The following is a 15140-nucleotide window of genomic DNA, read 5'->3' on the forward strand; positions in this document are numbered from 1 at the left end:
CATGGACATACAAACTTAATGGTGTAGTAAGTATTTAAATAAATTATATTTACATTGTCATAATTCATTAACTTTTTGTTCAAAAGCCCTCATTAGCTTACAACGTCACTCAGACTAACGTCTTAGGATGACTTTGAAGTATTTATGCATGATCTGCCTCCTCACTCTTTCTCTGACCTTATTTCATATTAATACTTTCTGTTAATTCTGTGATTCTATTTCAGTCACATTGGCTGCCTCACTGTTCTCAAACACTCTACGTATAAACCGACCTCAGGACCTCTGAGCTTGAGGTTCCCTTCTCTTATTTTCTTTTTCCCTAAATATTTATGTGTCACATGTCCTCTCTTATTTCAGATGTTTACTTAAATGTCACCTTCTCAGGGAGGTCTTTTCTGTTCAGTACAAAATTGCAAACCCTCTCCATGACATTTCATACTCGGTTTATGTTTCCTTTTTCCGTTAGTATTTATCACTCTTTTACACACAACGTATTTTACTTTTGTATAATATGTTGTTCATTATCTCCCCAGTTAGAAATTGGGAGGTCTCCATGTGGCTAGAAATTTTGGCTGCTTTTGTTTATTGTTGTATCTCCAGTTCTAACAACAGCACCTAGCACATAATAGCTGCTCAAAAACTATTTGCTAATAAGTGATTTTTACCACCACTACTGTTATTTGCAAGTATGGGAGACTGGGCTCCCTTCCTGCCACAGGGGTTTTTCTTCCTCTACTGAGACACAGTCTAGGTGATTTTATTCCCTTCTCAACCTCTGTCTGTTACTTGAGAAATTCAGAAGTGGTACTTGTCTATTCCATTCTTCTCCTTCTTTGAAAGAACTATGAAACTAGAACCAGTTATTTAAATTTTCTTGGCTAAGCCTCAGAATTTTTCATCAGTAAAAAGAATATTCCCTTTTCTCCTTATAGTCTTGTAGTAGTGGGACTAAATGCAATTATATAGATTAAAATCACTTGACTCTTGGTATATAGCATAATTCATATTGGAAAAAATATGTATCTAGTTGTCTTCCCTGTTTATACTTCAGAGTTAGAAATTTTAAAGACAATTCATTTAGGTAAAAACTTATTATATAATAAAGTAGAGTGAATCAGTAAAGATATGCAGTAAAGATACCGTGAAGTTTGTCCTTTCTTAAAAACAAGGACATTTCTCTATTAGCTTCTAATGCAGGGTGAGTATAAACATGCTAAGGTGATATTCTTCACACCCGTCAATTCCCTGTTCGTCTTGTTCCTAGCTGTCTCTTATCTAAAGAAATTATGCTGGTGATTTGCTGAACATTTTGTGTTTCTAAGGTTAGGTCTTTTTGTAAAGATTTCTCTAAATGAAGTATCCAATGCTCTTCTACAAAGAGAATGCTTTGGTTTGTTTACTGTGGCTATTTCCCAATTACAACATGACATCTAGATTTCTTGTCTCCCTTTTAAATAACTGCTAGCCACTTAATTATAGCCTGGGTAATGTGAAGCAGATATTTTTAGAACATCCTAGAAATGGGGCTTTGGGAGTCTGTAGGATTTCAGTTAAGGATTGCAGCATGCTTAGAGGCTGTCACTAACCAGAAGCCTATTCTGCACATGAACCAGTTTGAGAGCAAGAGTGTTTATCTTGTCTGTGTGCATAAGTGTGTGAGAAAACATGTATATGTTTATATCGAAGATGCGTCAGTCCTTGGGTCCCAGGACATTCAGAGTTACAAGGAAGGAGAACCAAAGTATCTATAACAACAATTATGGTCTTTTTCAGCTCACTTTTGTCCTACCTATGATTCCCTAATATGCTTAGAGTCCCAGGAACTACCATTTTGTCCGATTGTATTTTCTACATGTCACTAGCAGTAGTTCTCTCTCTCTCTCTCTTTCTTTCTTTCTTTCTTTCTTTCTTTCTTTCTTTCTTTCTTTCTTTCTTTCTTTCTTTCTTTCTTTCTTTCTTTCTTTCTCTCTTTCTTTCTTTCTTTTTCTTTCTCTCTCTTCCTTTCTTTTTTCTTTTCTTTTTTTTTCTTGATGGAGTCTCGCTCTGTTGCTCAGGCTGGAGTGCAGTGGCACAATCTCAGCTCACTGCAACCTCTGCCTCTTGAGTTCAAGCAATTCTCCTGCCTCAGCCTCCCGAGTAGCTGGGATTACAGGCGTGTACCACCACGCCTAGCTAATTTCTGTCTTTGTAGTAGAGATGGTGCTTCACCATGTTGGCCAGGTTCGTCCCGAACTTCTGACTTCTGGTGATCCACCAGCCTCAGCCTTCCAAAGTGCCAGAATTACAGGCATGAGCCAGCACGCCCAGCTAGCAATAGTTCTTCTTCTAATCCTACGAATGAATCAATCAAAATAAAGCCAACAAGACACTTGAATTATTAATGTGCAAAGTATAAACATATATTATCTACTTTAGGTAACCTAAACAAATAATCATTTTCAGCACCCTTAAGATTAAGACTCAAATTAATCATATAGAAAAATAAGCTTTTCATAGTTGTGATTATAGTCATAATGTGTAAAAAAGATGAAGGATAAGGATTATAAATAAATAATTACTATAGAAAGATGCTTGGGAATCTCAGGAGGTTCATATATAAGCTTACTTAGGCAGTGAATATGGACAATGCTTCATTAATCCTTCCTTGCAGTCTCGCAGCTTTATTTAAGACTACGTTATACTCTCACCTTCTTTTCCTACATCCCCCTTCTCCCAGTGCGATAGGAAGAGCAGAGTGATAACGTCTTTCGTGAGAATCCACACTGAGATGGGGTGAACAATGGGGCAGTTAGAGTTTTCTCGAGGTGTGTTTTTGTTTGTTTTTCTTTTAGACAGTAGGTACAAGAGTCATTGGTAGGTACACTTTAGATTCTAGAGCCATCTGTTGACAAGCTATGAAAACTCTATGGTGTTAAGAACTGCAGAGAGTTTGAACACCAGGTAACTGGAGTGTCCCTACTGACAAACTAAACTTAGTAAGAAATACTTCTAAATAGATTTGCTCTAGCAGCTTCCTTGCACCAGGTAGTAGAGGTAACAAAAGCTTCTTGAAGGTGGTACCTCCTTTCCTAATGTGTCTGAGTAGCTTCTCTTCCTATTATCATCTTATTCATTCTGTGTACCTTCTTTTAAGCACCTCACTCTACAAGACTGCTTCCTGTCATCACCCTGCTCTTGTCTTCTTATATCCATTTCGAAGGATAGCTGAGGTGAGCACCTGGACATTTCTGAAAACACAGAGGGGGAAATGCTGTTAACATTTCTGACCGTGCAGATTTCCTCCCTTGCTTTGATTATGTTGTAGGGAAAATTAGCAGGAGTATTACACGGCTATGGATTGCCATTTCATAAAATACCTTCGCCCCAGTTTTTTTTTTTTTTTTTTTTTGGTCATGCTTGGAAAATACTTTAGAACTCTTTGTTAAACATGAGAAATGTCTGCTATGGTTACTTGCCAATGATCCTCAGCAGTGACCATATGGCTTCTCATCTTTAGCGTAGACTGTGACTTAGGAACTGTGTTTTGATGTTCAAGAGTTCATCTTCTGTTATTGATGCCAGCTGAGCCACCATCCATAAAATGTGAATAATAAAATGAACTACTCTGAAAGGTAAAGAACAGTAATAAATTCTTCCCATCATTCTCAAGTGATATAAGTATGTGATAAATTATGGTAGAGCCCATGGTAGAAGGAACACATTCTGAGTACTTCAGAAGATGGATGTCTTTAATTTTTTGGATTACTTTAGATATGATGGGTTTGGCAGTTAATTCCTTGGGTATGTGTATGTGTAGGTTATGTGTGTAATACTAAGCCAGTAATTCCCAAACTTTTCACTATCTAAATACTATCTTCCTGCCCTTTTGTACATATATGTTTCATATTCCAAAGATTGTGTTAACTCCAAACTTGATTTTATCAATATTAATAAGTGCATCCCTCCATTAAAAATAACCACTTTCAGAACTTATAGTTATCAGGTAATAGCTAATATTCTGGCTGTTACAACTTGAAACACAGAAGACAAATTTCGCATTTTTGTCAATCATTGCAGACTAATTGTGAGAAAGTTCATGGTTTTGATGAAATAGTCAGCAGAGTATAATCATCTTCCTCCCTGTGTTTTGGGGCCTCTAACATCCAGGAACAGCAGATTGAACAACTTGATAAAGTATTGCCAAATTCAGCTTTAGATGCAGGTTCTCTAGGCAAGTGTAATTCTTAGGAAATTAGAGCATGATGTTATCCATATATTAAAAGTAATGGCAGAAACCACAATTACTTTTGCATCAACCTAATGATTTCAAAAATCTTTGGGTTACTTATTCTAGAGAATGAGCTAGAAATAACAAAAATATTTTGACACAGTCGTAATTAACAATGATAAAATAACTTTAGGTGAGTCAAGAGAAAGCATCTTTTCTAGTGATCATTTAGCTTTTAATGTGTATTGTAGAACCGTCGCAGTCACATCATTTTCCATTCTTCACGCCTGCTGATCCACAATTGCAAACACTAGAGCAGCCTTTCTTTTCTTTAGAAGAAACACTACTATATAAATTATTCTAATTATGAATTCTTAAGTTTTAATACTGTGGATATATTATAAGTTCCTAGATAGTTTTAAATTTTTTAATAATATATTTGCACTATTCATCTATTCCTAACGCAACTACATTATGTGCCAAACTAGGATGGGGTAGAGTGGCTTGTACTCAAGAAACATTATGATTCCGAGTTAAAACATGAAGTGATAAATAACATTTCTTTCTCCAGAGACTGGATCTCCAATTACAGCGTCATGTGTTGGATTAGGCAATTCTAAAACACCTCCACCAGGGCAAGCAGGAAAAAGTGTTCCAGGATACAATGGTAAGGAGTGACCCTGATAATATGTAATGTTAATAAATGTGGCATTTTCTTGCATCTGGTATGTATTATATTGCATGAAACAAACTAGATGCTTAATTAGAATTCAGTTGAATGAATGTCTTGTATTAAAAAAGAATGCCTGAATTTTTGCTATGGAAAGTAGGTTGTGGATTTCCAGGATATGTTCTAAATGACTGTCGTAACCACAAAAATAATGTCATTTATAAGGTATGTTAGGAATATGGGTGTGAAATTACTATGAAGGAAACACCTGCTGGGGCCCAGTACTTTACATACATCATTTCATTTCATGCTGAAGTATATTTAATTCAGAGCTATCATTACTATTTTAGAGATGAGTTAACAAACTAGTTAACAGACTAAGTAGTTTTCTTAACACCACTTGTTAGATCCTGGGGACAATGCAAACCATTATCCTCAGAATTTGCTTGCTTTCATTTCAAAAGCTGCAATTTCTTATTATATATTACACTTGCTGCCTTTTAATTTAGGAGTGAGGACAAAATTTTTAAACCTTATTGTTTAAAAATAAAAACAGACCAGAAGTAGAGGTTCATGCCTGTAATCCCAGCATTTTGGAAGGCCAAGGCAGACGGATCACATGAGGTCAGGAGTTTGAGACCAGCCTGGCCAACATGGTGAAACCTTGTCTCTACTGAATATACAAAAATTAGCCAGGTGTGGTGGTGTGCGCTTGTAATCCCAGCTACTTGGGAGGCTGAGGCACGAGAATTGCTTGAACCCAGGAAGCAGAGGTTGCAGTGAGTTGAGATCATGCCACTGCACTCCAGCCTGGGCAACACAGTAAGATTCTGTATCAAAAGATAAATAAATAAATAATAAAAATAAAAACAAAGGGGGAGAATCCCAAAAGAACACATTTATTTGGTGCTGACTTTATGTGACTAAAAGCTATAATATCCTGTCAATTTTTGTTTTTAAATTTAGGGTAGTAATCATTATTCAGTAATTTCCCTTGGATGGCTCTCCCTAGGTGTATAAATTATACAAGTCATCTAACTTTTCAAACATTGTTTCCTTATTTCTAAATAAGAGTAATATTTTCATATGCTTTCCAGGGATTCTGTTTTGTGATGTTATGCAACAAAGCATTAACACAGCGCCTACCAGTAGAAAGACAGAATACGTCTTAGCTAGTAGTGCTACTAATATTTCAGGAAAGTCGGAGGACTGACTTGAGTTAGACTACCACATTCATTTTACAGACAAGGAAAATGAGGCACAGAGGTTTTGTAAGTTGCTTAAGGTCACACAGTTTGGCTTAATAGAACTATGAAGTAAACCCAGCTTTGGGAGACAAAATATGATTCCTGACATATATTTCTTATTTGTATGTAAACTACAAAATTCAGAGATTTGTCTTTTGCTTCTCTAACATAAAAATATTGGATTTTCCTTCTAGGACAATGACTAGTTACAAAAGCATGGATCATTTGGTTTAACCTAGCAGATACATTTATAAAAAGACACTTCAGATTTTATTATTATTATTATTATTCGGTGCAGAAATAGATATTCTGTGAAGTCAGTGACTTCTCCAGCCCTGGAATGGTGAACCCAGATTTAGTGAAATCCTCTGTTTGAACAGTCTGTCATCTCTTCTCCTTTTATCAGAAAAAATGCTTTTATGTTGAGACATTTTTAGGGGTTTCTGATGGTGGAAGATGTTAAACACATTTCTCTGTTAGTATTTCAGTACCATTTTTCTATCTAGTTGTAAGAAATAGTTACGCTTTTTTCCCTCATGTAACTTTAATACAGAAGTTTCTCATTGTCTGAAGACACTGGCTTGCAGACAGTATAGGTTAAACATTTATAACCAATGAACCAGTGACTTTATGACTGATAAATTTTACGTTTTGTGATTGTTTAGAAATTAAAATCTTAATGTAAGATTAAATAGTATAGTAATAAAAATGGCAGGATCCTTTTAGGAAAGAAAAGAAAATCCTTTTTGTATAAAAACATTTAATTTAATGTGACACATTTATTGAGTACCTTATGCAAGCTTGTCACTTTGTATACATTTTAAAAATACTTCTTGCATAAGCGCTATGACAAAGAAACTTCTCCCATTTCATAGACAGGGAAACTGAATGGGTAACAGAATGTGCCCAGGGGCATATAGTGATTTGGCCATTGTACTGGGATTTAGGGAAACAAAGATAAATTAGCCATGGCCTTCATGAACTCACAATCTAATGAGATACAGGTACTTCTCCTAACTGTCAATACAGAATTTTAAAACAAAGTGCTTCAGGAACACAAAGAAGGGAACGATTAATTTTTTTTTTTTCTGAGAGCAACAATCTTCTCTTCTCATAGCTGCTTAAGGTAGAATTACCTGGATGAATGAGGCCACATACATAATCTATTAAAGCCTAGAAGATGATGACTTATCTTCATATTTAGTTTGCACCAAGGGTTACTGAATGTGGATACAAGCTTTAATCTCCTAAACTCTTTTAGGATTTTATCAGGACAGCACAGAAAGTACTGAGATAATTTGGGAGGATTAAATTGACCTAATTTAAAGCTCCTAAGTGGATATTAAGCTTTAAATCAGAATAAAGGGTTTTTGGTGCTTGTAAGTCTTTTATTTTTGTTGCGTATAATAATTTTTGGTATGTTTGAAAACTTCATTTCCTTTACTTTTTAAAAAGCTGAACATATTTTTAATGGTTCTAATAGATTACAAGGATATATTTAGTGGACATAGACATAGAGGTGAAATTATCACATGTTTGAAATATGATGTCTTCATTTAAGGGATATTCTGAAGGAAAATGTTTGATGTTGTTAAGAATCAAATACATGTGCTCTTTTTTTTTGGTAAGATATTTTAATTTATATATGTTCATGGTCTCACAGGAATTAAAATATTACTTTCTTAAGCTAGAGTTTTGTGGATTGAATATAAAAATATAGAAAAATGTTTAAGCTTTAAAGTTACGTATTTTTATTCAAATATTTATCTTTTACTTTGTAGTTATGATTTTGGATGACAACATGCAAAAACTGAAGGCTCGGTGTTTAGGAAATATTGTGGTAAAGTAAGCAAAAATTTCAATACTACTATTTTAAAGGGCAAAAACTGGTGTATATATTAAGAAAAAATTGAGTCATTGCAGTGTTATTGCTACTGAGGCAGTTGTAGAAAGAACTTGTGTGTTGCCTAAGAACTGTGTCAGCTGTGTTGTAGTTTAAACATAGAAGCCCCATAAAATACAACCAATTTAAATGCAATTTTCAAAAACCACAAATTTTGCATCTTTTTAAATAACTTTCTTTTTCATTTTACAGGTTATGTATAGATGATACAGTTAACTTACATACAAAAAATAAAAACATGGAAATAAAGTTTCTGTACTCTCACCTCTCAGCAATACATTATTAATTTTGTAATATATATGACTTTCTACATTATTTTTGGTATAGATTCAGGGGTACATTTGCAGGTTTGTTTCATGGTATATTGCATAATCCTAGGGTTTGGACTTCTAGTGAACCCATCACCCAAATAGTGAACGTAGTATCCAATAGGTCGTTTTTCAACCCTTAACTCCCTCCCTCACACATTTTGGAGTCCCCAGAGTTTCTTGTTTTCATCATTATGTCCATGTGTACCCATTACTTAGCTCTCACTTATGAAAGAGAACATGCAATATTTGATTTTCTGTTTCTGATTTGACTTTCCACTTTTTGACAAACATTTTACAATGGTGAATCAATTTATTTTTGTGTATTCCTGTTTTCCCTTACCGTTGTCTCACAGACATGTTTAATTTTTACTCTGTTTTTAAAATTTTTATCCCTGGTATAGGCTTCTTAGCATTTTTTGAATTTTATGATTATAAATAATACTATATTAAACATTTTTTGGTCTTGTTTTTCTGCTTTTCTGATAATTGCAATAGTATTGAAGAGATTGCTGAAAGTATAATTACTGCATCAAACAGTATCATCTTATAAAGTTCCAGACTTACCAAATATCCCATCTTCTTAACATTTTTTTAATCATTGTTCATTTGATAGGCAAAAGTGCTACCATTTAAAGTGAAAATATTTAAATTTACTTTAATTATATCAAGACAGGTACTTTAAAATTTGTGTGCTAGTGGAAGCAGAAATGGAAGTTGATTAAGTTAGAAGGTTCACAGTATGTGATATTTTAATAATTGAAAGAGAGGTTGCTTTAGTCCCTCTGATTAGCATGATATTGACATCTTTACTGATAGGGTTTAAGTAGTAGAATTCACCAGATTGAGCTACTATAAATACAGACCATCAGGTTTTAAAAATGATTTGCTTTCCTATTTATTTCTATTGGAAGTCAAAAGAACTCTTATTACTTGGCATTCTCAGATTGGTATAAGATTGCTTCCTATAAAGAAGATATTTTAAATTCAATGAAAATTATATGAAAAATGGTGGTTTAAAAAGAGGATGTTTCTTCAGGTAAAGATATTTTAACTATATAGAAAGCTAATAGAAAGCATACAAGTTATGATGTAATTCTTCTCATGCTCTTATCAGTAAACATGTAAGCACTATGTTACTTTGTTAAAAGTTTCCATTTTAAAACAACATATCCAACAAAATGAAAAAATTAAATATTGAACATACCATTTGTATTCACAGTTCTCTGAGCCGGAATCTGTAGTAACATACAGCTAATTCAAATTTGACCTGTTCAAGGGAAAAGCAGCAAGGGAAGAAGGGAAGGGCTGCTAAAGAAATTAATAATTTGAACATGTTTGTGGGTGGATGTTTAGCTTGCTTAGGGAATAAAATGTTTTTTGAAAGCTTTTCAAAGCACTTTAGCAGCATACATTTTTATATAACCTCCTAACTTTGTGAGTCATCTATTTCATAAAACAACCTTTTGCAAGATCTCAGAGGTGGCATTTGATGCCAGCACGGTTTTAAACTCCTCATCTGTTTTGTCACTCTAATTATGGGCTGCTTCACCCCACATCCATTCAGAGATAATAAAATATAGCAGTGTCCCATGTAAACTGTAATTTTTTTCTTATAGCCATTAGTGTTATTTCAAATACTTAAAACTAACAACTATTGCCTTAAAGCGTTCTATGGTTTAGATTGTCACCAATTCACAATTATATTTTTCCCTCTGTATTCCTAAAAGAATTTTATTGTACAGATCTGGGGTTCTGAGATTTCATTATAAATTAGTTGATGATGTAATATGTTATGACAAACAGTAGATTTGATTCCTGTCTTAGGTTAACAGTGAAACTAGATATTTGAATATATTATAAATCTTTTTGTATTAGAAAGGTAAGGTAGAAATAATCAGAAAACAAAGGTTACCACCAAGATTTATCTCTCTCCTGTTCTCTCTGTAACAAAACAGATTTTGAAACCTTTTTTCAGGAACTCATTTTATCTACGAGAGCAAGAATTTCCTTTTGAAACCCACATTGCCAGCAGCCATTTCACTCTAACTTATCAACCTGAAAAGGATTCACATATCCCAATGGCTGCCTGCAGTATGAGTAGGATGTTTTTATATTTAACATCTATAACATTTCACATTATAGATCTTAAGACTCATTGTGTAGGTTCATATTTAGAAATAGTAATATGTGGAAACAAACAAACAAGTAAACAAAAACCAAAAAACCTTTTGATCCACCTAGATTTTTCTACATTCTTTTTTATGACATTCTGAAAAGCACTGCTTTGTTCTCCTGGGGACCCCTTGACTAGAAGTTGGCCATTTAGGCAACTCCTAAACTACTATAGGCCTTAGGATATAATAAAAAGGAATCCTGCAATTTTAGTGTTTTATTAGATTACTTACATTCATAGAATTTATCTTTCTAGTAGAAGAGAGAATTTCATGTCCACATGAACGTTAGAAAATTCTTTTGATTTGGAAACCTACTCCAGGCAGTTAATTTAGTAAGAAAGTTATGGGATCTGAATTCCTATGAATACAAAATACTCATCAGTTTTAGAAGGTGTTCGTGTAATTGCATCCAGAGCTCCAAAGTGCAGAAATAAAACTGAGTCAGTAATTTCCAGGCAACAGACAGTAGGGCATGAAAGAAAATTTTAACTGCAATTGCCTTTCTTCCTAGCACAGTGCTCATTGTTATTAAAGCCGTAGGTCTCTGGCTCTTTCTCTCTGATGGACAAACATTTTTCTCTGACCAGATCCATTGTTGCTATTGGAAGTGTGGCCTGTTCACCCTGTGCTATATCCTGCAAGCCATAGTGGGGTGTGAGGGAGTTGTATGGGATTGTCCAGGTGGCTTTTACTTTAGTGCCTGCCAATTTCTCATTCTTCAGATATGGTTAACGACACCTATTCACATATTTACAGCTTCATATGAATGATTCGGTCACTGTGTTGCCATCTTGGGAAAGAGTCAGGGAAGCTTTCTTTTCATCAGGGTATCCTTTGAGTATAACTAAGCATGTCACATAATTATAATCCTGTTCCTTTCTAAATCTCATATACCGTTTTGACTGTGATATTTTATTAGCCTTTTAACAACACTATGAGTTAGGCAATAGGCAAACATTATCCTCCTCATTCTAGACATTACAAAGTATGCAACATTAATACTTTCACAGCTAGAACTCACATTATTGCCCAGTCTTTTGTCTGCGCCGAGGGAAATAAATTATAGTCAATCTCTTCTGGGGAGATAAAAAGTAACTTCATATGAAAATCTCGAGAAAATTCTAAGGACCCCATAGGAAATACTGAGAGTGCAAAGTTGGGATTTAACCCAGATCTCTCTAGGGAACAGTCTTCAATTTATTTCTATTGCCATGGAAATTCCAGATGGAGCAGTGAAAAATAGACCATTTTTTATCTAGGATAGGAGGCATCTAGGAGTGTAATATTTCAGATTGGCTAGGAATGTGTTACCTTCTAGGGTGATGGACATCCTTTGTCCTGCCCTAGCTATTTAAGGATTTCTCAGAACTCTAATTCTTCCCTTCCCACGTGACTGTCACTGCTGCTTCACTTATTCACCTTTCCCCTTCAGAATGGTCTTTTAGGAAAGAGAATTATCTAAGAGGACTCTCAATTCATAATTGGATGAGTTGTACCAAAACTCCCTCTTTCACTCTGCTTGGCAGAGTTGGGGAAGGTATCACGAGGTGGTGGCATTTGCTTTCACATTTGAGGGATGAGTATAGGTATCAACTAGTTCATTTCTTAGTATTTTTGCATCTTTCCCTTCCTTCTGCCAATCCAACACATTTTTACATTCTTGTAACTGTAGAAAAAAAATTCTTTTTCTATAACTTTAGAAAAAGAGCTCCAGTGCACCCCATTGTTCCAGAAGGAAGACCTTCCCTTAATGTGTAATAATCCTTAACAATAAGAAGAAAGGTGTTCATTTGAAATACTGAAAAAAAAAAAAAAAATTCTGCTGTAGCTCATATGCACCTAATATCTATCTGGATCTTATTGCTTCTTTTCCCATGTTTTCTTTCATTGATCACATTTTCTTATCACATGTTTACACATATATATGTAAATACATATATGTATGTATGCACATGGAGCAATCCCTATTAACCATAGTTTCACTTTGCACAGTTTCAGTTACCTGTGGTCGACCACAGTCCAAAGTTATTAAATGGAAGATTTCAGAAATAAATAATTCACGTTTTAAATTGCACACCATTCTGAGTAGGTGATGAATTCTTTTACTGTCCTGCTTAGTCCTGCCAGGATGTGAATCAGCCCTTTGTCCAGTGTATCCGTGTTGTCTATGCTACTGTCCTTTAGTCACTTAGTAGGCATCTTGGTTATCAGATTGGCTGTCTAGGTGTCTAGTGCTTGTGTGCAACCAACCTTTATTTTACTTAACAATGACCCTAAAGCACAATAGTAGTGATGCTGGCATATTGTTCTAAGTGTTCTATTTTGTTATTAGTTGTCGCTGTTCTTCTCTTACTGTGCCTAATTTATAAATTAAACTTTATCATAGCTATGTATGTATAGGAAAAACCTTATTATATGTAGGGTTCAGTACTACCATGGTTTCAGGCACCCACTGAGAGTCTTGGACCATATTCCATGTAGATAAAGGGGAACTACTTTGTGTGTGTGTGTGTGTTTCTGTATGTGTGTGTCTATTGAAAACAAATGATTCCAATTCTGAATCCTTTTTTCTATTCCCCTTTTCTTTAGGAATATCGTATGTCTTCCTTTATGAGTCTTTCTTTAGAGATTTTTCTCAATATTCAAATTACCACATCTGATTTTTTAAGACACCACATTGTGTTAGTGAGGAACAGAAAGTATGTGCTTATCTTATCCTATCAATTACCAATTGCAATTTCATATCTTGCTTTTCAGTCTGATCCTCAGTCAGACTTGTGAATGATGAAGTAGTTTTCTGAGAGCATCTCAACTTAGGACAAACACACATGCTATTTCCAGCAGGTCCACACCTTGGATGGGGATAAAAACTTCTCTTCTAAGCACTACTGGCAAGGCGGAGTTTAACCACCTTCTGTAAAGTTCACCTGACGAACACTTGAGTGGCTGCATTTGATGTCATTTCATTAACTTAATGGAGTAGACATCATTCACTATCCTCCCTATCTGTATTCTAAAAATACTAAATTTCTTTTTCTTGTAGTTCACAAAGTGCTAGGATCTCCATGTGTCTGTGATCATAGTTTATATCCTTGGGTCGTTAATGTGTAACATGGTGCATGAGGAATACCAAACACCTAACAAATATTGACCAAAGGAAGAAAATGAATGTTTGTGTTAACGCATAAATAAATGAATAAATAAACAAGGCCATCGAATAATTCCTCTGGTGTTTTCTTCGCTACTGTTCAAATCTCCATCTTTTCTCTCTCCACTGGCTACTTCCACTCAAATCTTTCTCATATTAAATAAACCTGCCTTTGTGCATTAAACCACTGACATATACGTCTCCTTCCAATCACCCACAAATTTTAAGAAGTATGGTCTAAACTTACCATGCCTACTTACTTCCTGTTTATTTCTTAATCACTCCAGCTGTTGCTTTCCCCACTCCATTGAAATGACAATTGTGAGAAAATGCACATCTTAATTACTAAGTTCCATGATCACTGTTGCATCTGCTTTCAAACAAAGTTTACACTTCATTTAACCTCGTTTCATACTCGGTCATTATTAAAACTGTATTCTAGTGGCTTCTTAGATACTACTTTCCCCTGGCTCTCATAATATCTCTGATTTTCTTTTCTTTTTTTTCTCAGTGGAGTTTTCTTCTTTGGTATTTCTTTAACACTGATATGTAGCCGTAGAGCTACATTCTTCTTTTATACTCTCTCTGTGAATCATCTCATCAATTTCTAAGATTTCTGTAATTACCTAGCTACACATGGTGAGCATATCAATATGTCCACCCAGGCTCATCTCCCTTCTGATTTCAGACATATATTTATTGACATATTACTTGATAGCTCCATTTATGATGCCACACATTGCTAAAATTCAGTATCTAAACAAATTATCTGTCACCTCTCTACTTGTACAAATCCCAACATTCCACCACTCCTGAAAATACTGCTTTTACTACATTGCGCTCTTTGTGTTGGCATCACTATTGATCTGGAATAGAAACTTTCTATTTCCATCTAGAATAGAAACTTTCTATAGAAACTTTAAGAGTCAACTTTGATTTTTCTCTTTTCTTCAACCCTCACATTTAATTTTCATCCTCTTACCGTGGCTTCTCGTTATCCAGTTCATCACACCTGCTTTAGCACTCTTCTTAGAACAAAGATCCAACTACATCTTTAGTTTTTAAAACACCTTTGGTAACTTGACTTTAACATGTCCTATTGTACTAGTCAGGGTTCTCTGAAGAAATAGAACCAATAGGATGTACACACCTCCCCCCAACACACACACACACACATATATATACATAAACACATATATATACACACACACACATATGTATAGAGAGGGAGAAATATTTGTTTTAAGGAATTAGCTCATGCAGTTGTGAAGGCTAGCAAGTATAAAATTTGCAGGACAGGCCAGCAGGCTGAAGACCCAGGAAAAGTTGTAGTTTGAGTCTGAAGGCAGAATTCCCTCTTCCTCCTGGGAGGTCAGACTTTTTTTTTCTATGAAGGACTTCAACTGATTGGATGAGGACCATTCACATTATGGAGGGTAATCTGATTTACTCTAAATCTACTGATTTAAATGTTAATTTC

At 34.8% G+C, this 15140-nt stretch overlaps 1 protein-coding gene across 1 annotated transcript in view; it reads left to right on the plus strand.

The window, feature by feature from the left end:
• Positions 1–15140, plus strand: part of ACSS3 (acyl-CoA synthetase short chain family member 3) — a 182755-nt gene that overhangs the window by 132988 nt on the left and 34627 nt on the right. Inside the window, exons 10-11 of the mRNA XM_005571636.5 lie at positions 4779–4874; positions 7906–7969. Of these exons, the coding sequence (XP_005571693.1) occupies positions 4779–4874; positions 7906–7969 (160 nt within the window). The remainder of the gene's footprint in view (positions 1–4778; positions 4875–7905; positions 7970–15140) is intronic.

This window comes from Macaca fascicularis, chromosome 11, assembly GCF_037993035.2.
Source record: "Macaca fascicularis isolate 582-1 chromosome 11, T2T-MFA8v1.1".
NCBI classification, from domain to species: domain Eukaryota; kingdom Metazoa; phylum Chordata; class Mammalia; order Primates; family Cercopithecidae; genus Macaca; species Macaca fascicularis.